This window comes from Limulus polyphemus, unplaced genomic scaffold (genome assembly GCF_000517525.1).
Source record: "Limulus polyphemus unplaced genomic scaffold, Limulus_polyphemus-2.1.2 Scaffold2739, whole genome shotgun sequence".
NCBI classification, from domain to species: domain Eukaryota; kingdom Metazoa; phylum Arthropoda; class Merostomata; order Xiphosura; family Limulidae; genus Limulus; species Limulus polyphemus.
Window position 1 is genome coordinate 94117 of NW_013668349.1, and position 17628 is coordinate 111744.

General features: G+C 32.9%; 1 protein-coding gene across 2 annotated transcripts in view; it reads right to left on the reverse strand.

The window, feature by feature from the left end:
• Positions 1–10973: 10973 nt before the first annotated feature.
• LOC106467787 (ADP-ribosylation factor GTPase-activating protein 2-like) overlaps positions 10974–17628 on the reverse strand; it is a 49428-nt gene continuing 42773 nt past the window's right edge. The window contains exon 12 of one of the 2 annotated variants that reach the window (XM_013928165.2): positions 10974–12378. In XM_013928165.2, the coding sequence (XP_013783619.1) occupies positions 12350–12378 (29 nt within the window). In that variant the 3' untranslated portion in view covers positions 10974–12349. Of the gene's footprint in view, positions 12388–17628 lie in introns of both variants that reach the window. The other variant, XM_022395980.1, reaches the window with a different exon arrangement.

Below are 17628 nucleotides of genomic sequence, written 5' to 3' on the forward strand. Positions count from 1 at the left end.
CGCTTCTTGATTATTTTATTTTTCCTCCAACAACTGCTGTAATCTCTCTTGTTTATTTTCTCGTTCTTTTTGTTTCTTTTCTTTATCCTCCAACAACTGCTGTAATCTCTCTTCTTGTTTCTTTTGCTGTTCTTGTATTGCTGCCATCAAATCTGCTAAGCTGTAGTTTGATTTGCCACCTCTGGTTTCCATCTTTTTTTTTCGTCCCACTCTCTGACACCAATTAGTTATGTCTGTGTTTGTTAATTTTCCGTAGAAATTCTTTCTGAAGAAACTTCTGCGATACAAGTCCTTTCTTAAATAAAAGTAGTTTATTCTTTCTCAATTCAACTTTTCAATACACTTAATTTCCACAGTCACTTTAGCGCAAACTCACGGTATAATTCACAACGATTCACGCACTTTACTTACGGTGCCCGCTTGACTCAATTATCCGTGTCTATATCTTCAATCTCTCTATCTGCAAATATTCAATTATCTATGCCGTCACTTCTCGCCGGTCGTATATATACAAAATAGAGGGCGTCTGGCGAACACTCGAGATAATCATCAGTTTTATCAGTGTCACGTGACTTTCGCTGTTATAACAGTACCAAATTTTTCCATTCAATCTGTTTAACTTTGTTTATCGGTTTATATATCGGAAAAATATTCATTTGTTTACTAAACTGCTTAATTATTTGATAACATAAACCAAATATTCTTTTTTTTACTTTTTCAGCTAATGGTTTTAATTTAATATTTTCATCGTTGTAGCCCCCAGTGGCACATCGGCATGTCTGCGGACTTATAACGCTAGAAACCAAGTTTTCTATACCGTGGTGGGCAGAACACAAGTAGCCCATTGTGTTGCTTTGTGCTTAACTTCATACAAACGAAAAATCATAGTTGTTTTTCAGTTTTTTGACAGCTTTGTCAACAATATCAGGACTAAAACCTATATCTACTGCTATGTCCTTAATCAATAATAACTCATTATTAATGCCTTCCTGTTAACAATATAATTTTAGTATCCTATCTACATAAGAGTAAAAAACAGCAGTTTTCCTAGATTTAGTGTGACAATATTTTTGATGTGGCGGAATGACTACAGAGAAAGGTTTTCGATAAATAGTAATTTCCAATTTATCCTTACTTTTACTCACTGAAACATCCAAAAAGGGAAACAGCTATTTGTCTCAACTTCTTAAGTAAATCTGATAGAATTGTCCATGTTCTTAAGGTAATTAGCAAAAAGAGCCAATTCCTCTTTACCATGCCGCAATAATAAAAATGTGTCATCAACATACCTGAACCAAACATCAGGTTTCTTATCCGCTTTTTCTAGCGTTTCAGTTTCAAAACTATCCATAAATAAGTCACATAATAGCGGAGATAAAGGATAATCCATAGCTAAGCTTTCATTCTATTTATAAATGTTACTGTTAATTTGAAAAATGAGTTTTCAACACATGCTTCTACCAAATTAATCATATCCGTTATTTCTAAGACCGAATTAATATTTTCTTTTAATATTTTTTTTCTCAAAATATGCAATAACTTTTTTGCAGGAATTTTGTTGAACACCGACACAACATCAAAAGACCTTTTGTTAGACCACATGAGAAATTTAAACATCTAGCTGTTTATCAAAGAGGGAGTTTTAACATTGAGCATTTACACAAGCGCCGATGAATTTAATGTGCCAGAAAAAAATGGCACAAGTGATACTGATAAAATGACACCTCTATCATGTGAACAGCAGAAATCATCTGGATGTGGTCACTGTTACTGTTCATGCAGATTTAAGGAGAAATGAAAGCCCAGATATGCAAAACTAACTTATATTTTCTGCAGCACATCCATCTTTAGGATAACAATGTCAGAACCAAGGTTGGAGATGATCATCTTCATTCTATGGTATATATGACATAGATATAGTAGGAGATGTGCCTTTACTCATATCTAAGTCATCACCATTTGGCAGAATAAAGTCAGTATTAACTGTACAGGGTGATGATTTCATTTGTAGTGCTTGATACAGATAAATAACCTTCAATAATCTATGCCCTTTTCACAATGAGACAGATCCTCAGGGGAGGATCTCAACCAACCATTCTGGCTAAACCAACGTTCTCTTCCCTGAGACTGTGATTGCAACAAGAAAGAAGTCACAGACCTTGGCAGCAATGGAAAAAGTCCAACAACCAGGAGGGAACTTCTCTAAAACCTGGCAACTATCTTCCCTCAGTAATCCTATCTGTTGGTCATAAGTCCTCCGATGTGTAGAAAATATTTCCTCAAGTATGAAACCTTTTTAAACTTAGTAACTCAAAAGTTAAAAGGGCACATTGAAATATACACTCGTAAAGGAGATGAAAACCAGAATTTTCCACAAAAACCAATCCTGTGGTATCTTCAGATGTATTGATTTCTCCTAAGAGTAATCAGGTAGATTATTCAGAATAACAAAAGGTTCGACAGAAAATATATCACAGAGTAGATATAAATTTTTCTGACCTAGACTGAATTTGAAAAATGAAAGACTAGACACAATGCATAACAAAATGAAACAATCTTTATTCACACAAAATCAAAGGCGAGTGTGCATGAGAAGTAGTGCTTTATCTGCACTATAGAACTGCGTGAAGAACTCTAACTGTACAATTGTCCCAGACTGAGAAGTCATGGCATTATATACATAAAACGATACCCTTCTCAGAGCATTTGATCTACCCACATGGCTGTTGGTCATTTTCATAGCAAAACTAATGAGATTGAATCATCAAGGAATCATCTAACCTTCTAGTGGAAAATATCATCATTCACTTCTACATAGAAAATTCAACCTTACAGAAACATTTCTCCTGAGATACTACAGGTGAATGACACAGGACAGTAGGTAGCTAGGATGAAAGGAACTTATCAACTTTTACGACCAAAATCATGTGCTACAACCACATACACCTTTATGCATACTGAACTGGCAAATAATACTTTTTATTAAATTATATTAAATGTTTTACTTTTTGTGCAGTTGTTATACATGTAATTAGTTGGCATCATTGTGAATAGGATGAGAAAGGTCATACATTTGCACTAATTCTCTGGCTAAGAGATTGTATGTGCCACAACTTGCACCCTGTAAAAGATTATACTTGTTTAACACCATTTCTGTATAATGATCCCCTGAACTGAGGTAGTATTGATACACAGACTTGGTTATTATGAAACAGGTGGAGGGTTAATTACCTTCGGAAATGTGTAATGGGAATGATTGTTGTCATATATAATCTACAATTATGAGCTAACACACTAGAAACCTTTGTTCTAACGTAACAGTATAATATAACATTATTCTTGCTTTTGTTTTGAGTAGACATGCTTTGTAGCTGAGCAGTATTTAATACACAACCTAGGTAAAGACTCGAGCAATATGTTTTGTTATACGAGTAAAGATATTGTGTTTATTCATTCACTTTTGTTTCTTTTTCTTTGTTGTCCATATTTGATTTATTCTCTGCTGTGTGTATTAATCAACATGATACATTTCTTTAGGAAGTCACTTCAAGTCAGTGTGCTTGATCACTACAACTATCTTTTATTTCTACTCTTCTTTTTATTTGCTCAGCTGTTTATTCGAGTAACCAATAAAATGGATGGGAAGTTCTTTAATTCACCTTTAAATTTGTCAAAAGTATGAATTAGAGACCATGGATACTTAGAAAAATCTGCTCTTAGAGTACCTCTATCAAGCAAACTCAACATCTCTCTCCTGGCTCGTTTTCCCCTCACAAGTCGTGGGAACATCAAACGCGCAAGAGAAACGTCAAAAGCAACGGCAACTCACCCTCGAATTCCCGCTGGGTCCACATTTTACATAAATTCAAATATCTGAACAATACAGTCTGAGCATGACAAACTTCTCTGATGTAAATACAGAGGTCTCTTCCTTTGTGGGAGTTTTTTTGCTACACCATGATAAAAGGAAAGACCTCACCGACTTCACTAACAACCAAACCATTCAGTCCTGGAAAGACTAAACAGTCAACAACACACACACAACGACTGCAACTTTGGAAAAAGGAAGTCTAGTTTAGGTAGCCAAAACAATAGTAATGAAACGCAATTAAAAACTCTCTTGCATGTAGCAAAAGAGGATTTAGCTAGTAAGATCCAACCGTCATCAAAACAAGATATAACAACAAAATAACTAAAGAAAAAAAAAGAGAGAGATAAAATTATGTAAATCACCAAACGAGGCTAATGTCCAACAAACTATCGACATCGAGGCCGAACTTGTCGATAAACAAGATAATCCTGAAAATTACACTAAAGATATAAATGTTGAACACCTTCATCAAACCTTGGATGTTGAACCAAACTCACACCCAGATATCGAAAAATAACCACAATCAGACGACACAGAAGGATTTACACTAGTAAAATCCAAAAAACAATACTGACATTCACAAAACATCGCCACCAAAATTTTCAATAATAAGTAAAGGAGTGCCAGGTACATTTAATCAGACATATTAGCACTGGAGATTAAAAGATGTAAGCCAAATGTTCCATAGCAAGCATCAAGCGTCTACCTTGGGGCGGTGTCCTAGTTCGAGGACAGGAACCCGCCGACTTAAATCGACTACTAAAAGAATGGCCAGCGGATGCATTCCAAACGGGTCTAATCACAATACACCTCCCAGGAGCAAGGTCACAACCCAGATATTTTGTGATCAGAGGTCTGCACTACTCCACTGACACAGATGACATCAAGGACACTAACACAACAAGGCATACAGTTCACTAAAGTAGAGAGAATTATTTCAAACATTACAACAACAAAAACAAAAACTCAACAAACTTAGTAAAAGCAAACACAGACAACACACAAGACATAACAAATTTAATAAATGATGATATCATTATGTGGTACCAACGTTACACTGTGGAACAAGCAAAAACACTAGCCATAGTGGTAACTCAATGCTACCATTGCCAAAGATTTGGTCACGTCTCGGCGGCTTGTCTTGCAGCCCCAAGATGTGTAGGCTGTGGTGAAGACCATCACACAATGCAAAAAGGAACATCTCGAACCGAAATGCTGCAACTGTGGCGTGGAACATACGGCAAACTATAAGAGATGTCAAAAATATAAAACAATTAAAACATGCATATACGAAATAAAAAAAAAACAATCACACAAAAACAAATCTTGACACAGGCACCACAAACAAACCAGAGCAATCCACAATTATCAACACCACAAGTTCAAAATACAACTGCCTACGCCACAACAGTAAAAAATACAATAACATGAACAGACTCAAAATCACATAACAGAAAAATTCAACAAAAACTGACGAAACACAAAAAAACAGCCACGCAAAACAGAAAATACACCAATAGAAGTACTAAACAGCATAGTTACAGAGTTCATGGCCGAATTATCAAAACGTACACAAACAAATAGTTGCGTTGACATATTAATAAAAATATTAACACAAAACATACAATCACATCTCCCACAAATTGTATCATTTATTACAGGCTCGTTAACACAATAAATTCACTTTGGTACACGTCAACGTCCAAGAAACACGAGATTGAAGATACACTTTATTACCAAAACAACAAAACCAGATACATTTGTAATAAGTCAAACCTGTATACATGCTACTCATAGATTTCGAATAAAAGGTTATCGATAATTAGAAAAGACAGAACAATTAAAAAGAACCTCAACAGAAGAATACTACTACTATACAAGTCATATATAATTGTGAAGGAAGTACAAACAACTTCCAAAAATGAATGTATTATAAAAGATATACAAACTGAAAATACAATGAATGTAACGTAGCAGGTATACATGTATACTGTTCACCGAATAAAAATCTAGACACTAATCTACTATGCCATATTAATAATCATAACTCTTAATAACATTATAACAAGAGACCTTAATAGTAAACATCTAATATTTAATTGTAATTCGCTAAATGCAAATAGTAGAATATTTTACAAGTACTTACTAGACACAAGTACAGTAACATTAAATGATGCCACCCCGACACATATCTCTTACGCGCATGGCACCAGTGATATACTGGATCTATACCCGTGTTCGTACGAGTCGAAAATCTGTAAATTTTAAAGTTGGACAGGATATTGACAGTGATCATTTACCTGTCTGGTATATTTTCAATCTCACCCCCATACTAATAAATCAATAGAAACATAAAAATTCAGTTATAATAAAGCTAACTGGGTTGAATATCAACCAATCCTTGATAAAATATTACCAAAAGAAATAATAAACAACGCCGCCGATGCTTTGTTTGTTTTTGAATTTTGCGCAAAGCTACACGAGAGCTATCTGCGTTAGTCGTCCCTAATTTAGCAGTGTAAGACTAGAGGAAAGGCGGCGAGTCATCACCACCCACCGCCAATTCATGGGCTACTCTTTTACCAACGAATGGTGGAATTGACCGTCACATTATTACGCCCACACGGCTGAAAGGACGAGCAATCGAAACCGCGACCCTCAGATTGCTATTCGAGCGCCCTAACCACCTGGCCATGCCGGGCCGCCGCGGATGCATCAGAAATAGATGATTATTACCATACAATCACATCAACTAGGCAAACTATACCAAAACATAAACAACTAAGAACACCACAAACATGACAACCACACACACAAATATTATATATGATAAACGAAAGAAGGAAACCATGTAGACAATTCATACAAAGTAGAGACCCCACACTCAAAACACACAAGAAACAAAATAAGAAATGAAGTCTAAGAACTAAAACAAGACAGCTGGGTTAAATTCTGCTCCCAACTGAATGGCAAAACAAACTCAAAACAGTTCTGGACACACTTAAAACGATTTACAAACACAGGAAACCCAAACAGTAACTATCCACCCTTAGAAACACAAAATAAAATAACGTATACAAACACAGAAAAGGCGGAGGCGTATAAAGAACAATTTCTACACACGTTTAAAGCACACCAGGAACCACATGTGAATGCACACTTTTTCAATAAAGTCAGTAACTTTGTAACACAAAACAAAATCACGTACACACCAATATTCCCCGCTAGCACACAAAATATATTAACAAATAACAATGTAAAGGAAAACTTGATCACACATCAGCTTACAAAAACAGTTAAACTAAAAACAAAGAGAAGACTGTCCTCCTTAAAAAAGGCAATCAGAAATTGTATGAACACCTAACAGCACTCTTTAACCTAACTCTAAGTTCTGGATACATCCCGGTTTCTTGGAAGCAAGCGATTATACGTTTGTTCCACAAAGAAGGAAAGCCAGCAAATAAACCAACCAACTACCGTCTGCAGGAAACATTATTGAAAGAATGATAAGCAATAGACTTTCAAATTATCTAGAGGCAACTTCAAAATTACCAGAAATCAAAAATGGATTTAGAAAATTCAGACAGACAACTGACCACTTAGTCAGTTTAACAGAAATAATTATAAACAGTTTTAATAAATATTAATGCACTGTTTTCGCGATGTCTAGAAAGCTTTCGACACTGTATGGCACAATGATCTTAGGTTCCGCATGAAAGAAATGGAACTGCCGCGAGGAATTATTCGATAGGTATATAACTTTTGGGAAAATAGAAGTTGTAAAACAAATGTTAAGGGAACCTTCTCAGAGACTTTTACTCCAGAGGTTGGAGTCCCTCAAGGAGGGGTAGTTAACCCTATTCTATTCAATATGCATGTGAGAAATATGCTCCTAAAAGACCTAAATCTTGGGTTTTCATCACAATTCGCGGATGATGTTGCAGCCCGGAAAAGTGCTCCATCTATAGCAGCAACAAATCTCCAAAGACTATTAAATAATATGGAAGAATACGACCAAAAATATAGCATAAAAATAAATGTTCCCCAAAACCAATTACTAACTTTCACAAAACACAAAAATGATCCACCAAAACTATATATGAATGGAACACTTCTCCAGACCACAACCTAGGCAAAATTCTAGGTTTAACCTTCGACTCTAAGTTAACGTGGGTTAAACATACAAATAATATATTAACAAAAATTTGGAAACGCACAAATTATGCAAGACGTCTAATCGGCAAAAACCATGGAACCTCATCAGGCAATATCATAAAACATACATATCATTGAATAGCCATGTCCAGCATGGATAAACATTGCACCCAAACATATAAATAAACTACAATCTATACAAAACTCTCTAATTTCTACAGCATTTAAAGTTCCCCGTAGCAACTCATCAAAATTTATGCACCAGTACACAAACCATCGCCGAAAAGACTCTTGCATAATTCTCTAAATTACTTTGAGAAAAATTGGCCAAAGAACGACCTGCTTTGTGAAGTTGATCGCTACTACATACAGGAAGTAGACCTAAGTACCTCTCGCCTATTAACATATATTTTAGAAATATGAATTTAATAAGGCCGCCTAATACTAGACCGAAAAACTCGTAAGTGCGGTTTACTCTGACCCTCATGTCGTATCAATATTCACATCCATCAGCAATCTTAACCACTGTACATGAGGGAGGAAGAGGTCACATAAACCTCACGCCTCCCAGATCTTTAAAAGACCTAAATCCCAATACGGAAGCTGAGCTGAGAGACCACTGATAGTTTTGATTTTAGTTATTACAAGTAAGTAAACTATTGGTACCAATATACCTCCTTTTGTCCTTGAAGGGAAGAGCAATTTTTGAGAGTATGAAGTGTAAAAACTAAAAATTTCTTTGTATACATCTTTTGTTTTAAAGTTTTGAAATGATCTTAATTTCAATTACTTTCAGATATGCTATTTGGTTGAATTTATATTTTAATGTGAAGATTTAATTATGATGTTGCCCATCCTTGTTTTGTAACTTATGCTCGGCGTATATGCTTAAAGAGTTTCGTATATTATCAGTTACATTAAGCTTATTTTGTTTAATTTTAATGAACAAATTTACACTATTTTGCACACCTTGTAAAATAAAACCTAAAGCTCTAGTTGGAGAAAGATATAAGAATCAAATCAGTCTAAAGTGAATAAAACAACACTTGTTATGTAAGGTCAAAACTGAAGTCAAGACTTTGCACTAAAGACAAGGGAGAAAACAGACATTACACTGTTGATTTTGAATAAAGATAAATGATTTCAAAACATTTCTAAGTGAACTGTTACATATCAGAACACCTCCTCCTATCTCAAATACACATAAACTCTGTTGCACTGTAAAATCAATCTTATTCACAGTAATGTTACTGTTATATCAAAAACGAAACAGTCATAAGGTGGGGGGTAAATGCACATAATCTAAGGTTATAGATGAGTTAGAGACCAGAAGTACCATTATTTGAAAAAAAGTAAGACAAGGGTTTTGGTCTAAAATATTTTCCCTGTAACAAGTTCTAGATTTTACATCTAAAACTTTTGTACGGTAATGAAACAAAATACCCTCAACCTTACATGTGAAAATCAGGAAAGCTGAAGATAGAGGTTTCTATAACTAATATCCTACTGACTAACATAATAATACAGTATGAAAATGCCCTCAATACTTCAATAAGTATATAGGTAAAGAGAGTTAGTGTTCATGGGTTTGCCAAATGATTTATGTATTTATTTTCTCTTCTGAGAATACGCATAACAAAATGCTCAAAAATAAATCCCTATTTTATACAATGTCATGTGCAGGCTGTCAATCCAAATTTTTAATTTGGAATTTACAACTCATTCACAAACTTTGAGAGATTTATAACATGACTTGTTGAAAAATAAAATAATGAAGTTATAGTAAACTCAGTTGCTTTAACACATCTTAATCCAACAGAACAAGTTACTTTGATATAATTTGTCTTTCCAAATATTCAAACAGGTCATTTATTTCAAAAACAGGGGCAGAGACGAAAACTTTGGAAATCCTAAAAATGTGAATCAACAAAGCCCAAAATTTGGTGGTGTCATCCTCCTTGAAACAAACTGATAAACCTAAACAATATTCAGAATTAGTTTAAGAAAACTTTAAATTAGGATGAATTCAGAATTTTTTGATAGACAAATTTTACTTCCAATATAAAATAACAGAACCACAGCAAGACAATAGCAATATTCCATGGATGGGACTAAATAGATGTTATGTCTTTAATGTTATCAAAATGATAACTATTCCATGCTCCATCCCAAAATCAAGTGTTGACAAATTGTATTAGTAAAGAGCTTTGTACATTACTATGATAAAGCATATGACCAGCATTTAGTGAAAGGCACATTTTACATTTGTTGAGAGTCTGTTTCTTTTATAGAATGTTTTTTAAGGTTTTAGTTACAAATAAATTCAAAACTTCAGCACGATGCCTTAAATACTAGTTCCATATTTATTTGTGCATTACAAAGGAAGGAAACTGCAACTTTTCTTCTCCTTACACTCAAATACTTTTCTCACTTCTGTTCCTAGTCATCACTTAATATGTGACATACATCTGGCTTATAGTAACATATCCTACACAGTCTATATAATTCAAGTATTTCTGAAAAATATTTTTATCATATGGCCAGAAGGAAATAACATTTTTTAAACTTATTCTGTACTTGCAGGTCATTATATTCTTTTTTTCAGAAAACAATAATTCATTAAGGTTATACTTCAGTAATTATACCTGAACCACAATTTTCAGTGACTTTTCCATTTCTTTGTTTCCATACTAATAACACATTCTGTGGTAGTGACAAATCATTTAAGCAGTGACAAACTAGAAAACAAATTTAAAAATCTAACAGCTTAAAAAATGAAATCATTTTTGTGAAAGTTTGTTCCTTAACATGAAAAAGGGTTTTTCAAAAGTGCTAAGCACTTTTGGTTGCTGTTTGAATTTAAGTCATTACTATAAAATCTATTTCTTAAAAGATAATAATGTGTACCAATTTACAGCATGATTCAGCATGACAATGAATCTAAAAGTAAGTTCAATATGACATTTATTTATGACTTAAACATACAGTAAACTGAAAATTTGATAAATTTAGCAACTGTACTGAAACCACAGTGGCTTTACTTAAAGGTTTATTCTAACAAAATGATCTTCAATATACTACCTTTATCACCTATCCATTTTCCAATTAATATGAATGACCTGAATACCCTATAATGTAATGTATCCCATAAAAAAAAAGAATAAAAATACAATGTTTCAAATCATTCTATTACATCAAGAAATTTGACACAATCATAGCACAAAGAATTTTATGTATTTTTTCAAATAAATTTAGTTGTCCTGATCCAAAAGCCACAGGAAATTATATAAAGAGAATAATGAAAATCAGAAAAAACAATGGCAAACACTAAAAATTATAAACTGTTAACAATATTTTCAAACCTGCATAAATCCATTGTTGATCCTATGCAGTCAGCAATATAGATTATCAACCTAACTTTGCAAGGAGCTTAAAAATTTCTCAGTATCCTTCTTTTCCAGATTTTATATACAAAATACAATGTTACTGAACTAATTTATGTACAATATTTTCACAAAAGATAAGTTTAGTATAAACCAGGTATTTATAACAAACTCAAATTTCAACTGACAGCTTATGATCATATTTTCACAACAGTAGTTTCTGAAAATCAGAAAGAAAAAGCAGGGTAAGCTTTCCTATGAAGAAGGAAAATATGTGAAAACAAGATACTGATATGGAATGAAAAATAAAAACTGGTTTCTCAAATTCTGACCTGTTTAAGTAATTTTTTTGTAGTCTTAATTAGGTCCAAATACTTTTCTGGAATAATAAATGCAAGAAAAGAAAAAAAAAGGTTCATAACTGCACTGTTTATATGTTTTTTTAATAAATTTTAAATATTATTATAAAACTGAACATTATCATATATAAACTATTTTAAAATAATGTTTAGCTCACCAAACATCTCTAAGCAAAAATTCTTTATTATAATTTGAGAAAAATTATCAGTATTTTTCATAAATTTAGAAGAATGTTTTAAGTTTTAAATAAGTAATTTAATAAAATAACTTTCAACATAAACCATCTTTATAATGTCATCAAAATATTTAATCACCCTATTAAAAATACATATTTATTTCAGAAAAATGGCAAATAATGCAACCAATAGTTTGCAATAAAGAAGCTTCAGTTTCAGAGTAACAAATTATGACATCCTTTGTCTGAAAACCATAATAATAATAGTAATAAAAAGGTTGAGGTTTATGGATAAGCATTATAAATCCTCTAATGTGCACCCATATTCTTAATGTTGACATAAAATTAATAGGGATTATATCTTTTTTTTTTAAATCATAACTCTCCTTGGCAGCAGTAGTATTCTTAAAATTCTCTCAGTAACCATAGCGTTCCTGAAAAGAAACAAAGCATGATTAAATAATGACACTTTTTAAGATAAGAAAAAGCAAATACTAACTCATAATAACTTGGCTGATGTTATAAAATGTTTGCTGAAAAGAATAAATTCTAGCTCAATATTTAAATTCTAATTTCTTTGTATAAAGATCTCCAATTCAAGCATTTATAACAAAGTATTAAATATTCATTAACATGATTTTATTCACAATTATGAGTGTCATTTGAACCAACCTTTTGAAAAATCCTGAACTAATGATATACTATTTAAATATTAAAATTAACTTGCAAACAAATACAAACAGGTAGTGACAAATGAACAAATTCCAAATATGTAGACATTATTAAACATTACATTTTAAGATTCAAATTAAAGTAGAAAAATAAATTTTGATTGTTAATGTTCCTGTACTATTTTAGAGTAAAATTACAAAAAATATTTGTTTTGGAGGTTTAATGAAATATTAACAGATGCACACACCAAGTAATATTGTTAAAATTATCATCATCTGGTTATGAAGTGTATGAAATCAATTTGTATTTAGCACAATATGGATTGATTAAATGCTTTTATTCCTCTTCAAAAAATTCTTGTCAGTTTTAAGAATTTTAAATGCTATTTCATGATTACTTTTTTTACACCCCTCCTTCAGTAAATGACATGATGCCTGCTACTTTTGTATGTCACAGAAGATAATCAGAAAGAAGAAGAACATTGTATTATTCCATTTACTGGAAATAGCCTTGTGTCAGATCATGTCACAAATTTCTGTTTCAATGAAAACACAGTAACTATAACCTTCAGTGATCTCACTCCTATTCATACATACACTGCTTTGATTGGTCTCTTGACCACCCCAAGTGATCTGGTAAGTGAGAAGTATATTTTTGTCTGTGTATCATATACTTAATTATAAACATTTCACTGGAAATATTCAAAGTAAATGTGAGAATTCTTTACAAGTTTGTTTGTTTGTTTTTGAATTTCATGCAAAGCTATACAAGGGCTATCTGCATTAGCCGTCCCTAATTTAGCAGTAAAAGACTAGAGGGAAGGCAGCTAGTCATCAGCACCCACTGCCAATTCTTGGGCTACTCTTTCACCAATGAATAACAGGATTGACTGTCACATTATAATGCTCCCACATCTGAAAGGGCAATCACGTTTGGTGGGACAGAGATTCGAACCCTTGACTCTCAGATTGCGAGTTGATCGCCCTAACCACCTGGCCATCAGTTTAAGATAACAGATTTGTTGACTGACACTTTCAAGTTGTATTTCAAAAACTTTAACCAAGACTAAGTTGTGCCACTTTAATATTTGCTGCATACCTACTTATCCTCTAGAGTATTCAAATCTCTTAGAAACTACACAACTGAAAAAACAAAAAGTCTACCAGCTTCCAAGGTCTGTTTGACAGGGCCTGTTTACAGACTCTGTCCATTTTTTGAACATGAAGCTCTGTAAAAGGTGAATTGAAAAACTTAAGTTTGATCATTTTATCCAACCAAATTTTAATATAAAGTTTTTTGGTGAAAATAACTATTTTAGGTGAGATTCAATTTAACTTTTTATTTATAAGATAAATTTCTAAGGTTATTACAATTTGGCTTTAAATGTAGGACACAAGGATTACAAAAATTAGAATAGAGAGAGAACAGAGAAAGTAATATTGTTAAAACTGGTAAAAAAAGTATCAAAATTTACTACTTTAGTAGAGTTTTGGTTTTAATGGACTGCTCTTGCCTGTTTCTAGAGAGGGATGATCTTTTGGCTTTTATACTAGGGCCTTCATGTTATCCTACTCTAGAAACAGGCAGGAGCAGTCCATTAAATCCAAAACTCTACAGCAAATGTGCAATTAATAGTTCCAGTCCTCAAACTGAACAAAAAATAGTCACAAAAGTAAATTTTTAGTTAAAATCTTTTACTGGAATAACTATTAAAATTCATGGTTGGCTGCTTCCCTTTTTTTTTTCAAACGAAGTATCCTGAATGTCATTAACTGTTTTATCCCAAGAAAAAAAAAAGGAAGTAATTAACAAGTTCATTAAGTACTAAGTATTTCAGCTTTTATATGCTACTGCTACAACATTTTTTTTGTCATGTTACAAAAATAGCAATACTAAAGTAGTGATTATTTTAGAGTATAGATCAATTTTGGAATTATTAAATTTGAACAGTGAGAAAGCATTATTTGTTTTTCCTAACTTTTCAGTTTTTGGATAACTTGTTTGTTGTTAAACACAAAGCTATACACTGGCTATCTGTGCTCTGCCCAACATGGATATTGAAAACCAACTTTTAGCATTATAGGCACTCAGACTTACTGCTGAGCCATTGGATAACTTCAAAATTTTATATTACTCCTAGTTTATACTGTGGTCCATTAAGATCAATTGTGTAATTGGCATTTAGGAAGCTGTGTTCGATCAATCCATTTTTTCTAGATGCTATCTTGAAAATGAACATATTTTAAAACAAAAAATGTTATTAACTTATGATTAAAGGCAATGTCAGATTGAACAGTCACTTCAAATAATATAAGAAAGGCTTTTTCTTTATGTTGAAAATTTCCTGTCATATAAAACTATCACAAAAACGAAAAGAAAAACTCTCAGGATGCATTAACAAAATCAAGTACTAGGGTCTTCCTTATAAATTTAGCAAAGATGCTGCATTTTTTAAAACACAGATCAAGGTGTAACCTTAAGAAATAACAAACCTAAGGAAAAATAATTACAAAACAAAGTTAACTAAATAGTCTGGTATTTAAAATGTTCTGAGAATTGTTGCTAAGTTTCAGCTAAAGGTGTGGGAATTCCAGTTTGTCAGTTGTGAAATGAGTGCTAGAACTGTTCAATCAAAAATGCAGTAATAGTGTGAAAAATATTTTTTACACTTTAAAAACAATCAATTTTAAGTACAATGTTTGATAAATGCATTAGTAAAAAATCAACATGATGGTGTACAGTAACTCTCACAGTCATGGGTATTGGGCACGTATATGTCTCCACACTAAAGTACTGCCTCCTAAGTTTGGAACTTTGTACCACTATGAAGTGCTTCAATCTTTCCACAGTTTACTATTTTTAAGTTTCAGATAAGTAATAAAATATTCAAAAATCACGTCTTTTCATTTTTTTTTATTGTGTTACAAAAATTAAACTGGCACTGGGAGAGTTATTTATCTATAATCATGAAAGTGAAAGAGTTAAGACATTTGCAATACTAGTTAAGAAATAGTTACAACTAAATATAGAGTATCAAATTTAGTTCAAGTTAACAGTGTCAAACAAAAATGAAAGAATGAAAGACGTTTTTCACATATCAAACGAATAAGTTATAGTACTTCCATTACTTTTCAAAAGTAAACTTTAATGGCATTATCAGATCAGTCTACCACTTTGACTATCATCATGTGAAACATTGTGATTTTAAAATATAAATATACCAATGTGCCAAATCGTATTTGTATGATTTTCTTAAATAAGATTCTTAATTGAAATAACTACTTCTTTCTCAAGTGAAATAAATACTGAACAGTTAAGAGTTGCTTTCTTGTCAATTTTGATCATGTTCCCCAGTAAGTAAATGCTAAAACCTATTATGAATGAGCAGGATCTAAATGAAAGATCAAATATTATATTCTAAAAATCTAAAGCTGCAGGAAATAAGAAAATTAACTGGTTCAAGAAGTATCTAATTAAGTATTTGATTTCAGAGCTATAACTATGGCAGGGTAACCACAAAGTGGTAAAGGGTGAAAAATCACCAAAATGGCTTGTCACAGCACTCACAGGGAGGGAGGAGGGAAAAGGACAAACACTAGGCCTTCCCTTGATATTAAATTGCCTAGTTAGTACTCTTTACAGCTTCACAGGAGTTTAGTCACAGACCAAAGTCAAGGTACAAGAATGGTGGTATTAAAATAAATAAAAATATCAGAAGCCAGACAATATTTAAATCAAAATACTTCTGACAACTCAGAAGAACTTTAATAACCTTTCTTTGTGTAGACAGTCTCATCAAGAGACTGTTGTTTTCTGTAAATGTGAAAGCTTAAATAACAGTCACCAATGGAAGATCTATATAAAACTGGATGTTTCAAACTAAAAAAATTTTCTTTTTGAAAATTAATATTTCTATCGTTTTACTTAATCAAACAACAATAATATATTTTTCTAATTCAAACCCCTATGCTAAATTTGGTCTTTGTTTTATAGAAAATAAATGAACACAATATATAAAGAGGAGACTGGTTCATAAAGCTAAGATTTCCCTATACTGACAATGTATTTTCAATAGATACCTCCACATACAGAATTGCTACATTCCTTACTTGTCTGCATAAGAGATTTGCATATCACTACCATCAAGCTAACTCCAATCTAAGTTCATGCGTTTAATGTGAACTATGCTGGTGCATGCTGATGTCATCATGTGCAGCAACTCCCCTTAAGCATTTGCAATCCAGATAACTTCATTCTTAGATGAGGCAAGAAAAAAACAGGTGCACCAGAAGTGGGGAGGCTGGGTGGGAATGTGTGATGAGGTTAGTATTTATCAGAAATACATTTTCAGTATATTAAACAACAATACCTCACCTCTTCACGCAGAACTGCTAGAATATCATGTTGAAGTAGTGGAAGAGTTAGATGAGCTCTCTTCAGAAAGTGCCCAAAACGAAAGCCCACACATGTGACACCTGATGAGAAACTCCATCTTGTCTCGACCAGGATATACTCTATACCCAAGATGAAAGAGACCCAAGTGTCACAGGGATGAGCAGAATACAAAAATGGCCAACCAAGCACTTCCACACAATCGGTTGGTGAGCCACAAGTAATGGGATTAGGGCATGATTAGACCATACATTGTCTCCTCATCTTGATACTGAAGTGTTAGGAAGAAAGGTCTGGTTGGGATAGAGGAATGAAATACATTAAAAGAGAGTGCAGGAACCACTGAAGGCGGAAACATTTGAACGATGATGACAATAGGCAAGAAGGAGAAGAAAGATGAAACAATACAGATGAAGTCAACAGCTTGAACAGAACCTGTGGAAGAACAAGAAAACCACAACAAAATTTGACTCAGGCATTGGTAGAAGGACAAGAGGATCAGTTCAGAAGGAAGGATCAGAATAAATTGGAGAGAACAGGAGAAGAATAGTGGACAGCAACTGGGAATGCAAAATGTACAAGATAAGGCTGCCTGAGAACCAACAAGAGTGGAAAACTGG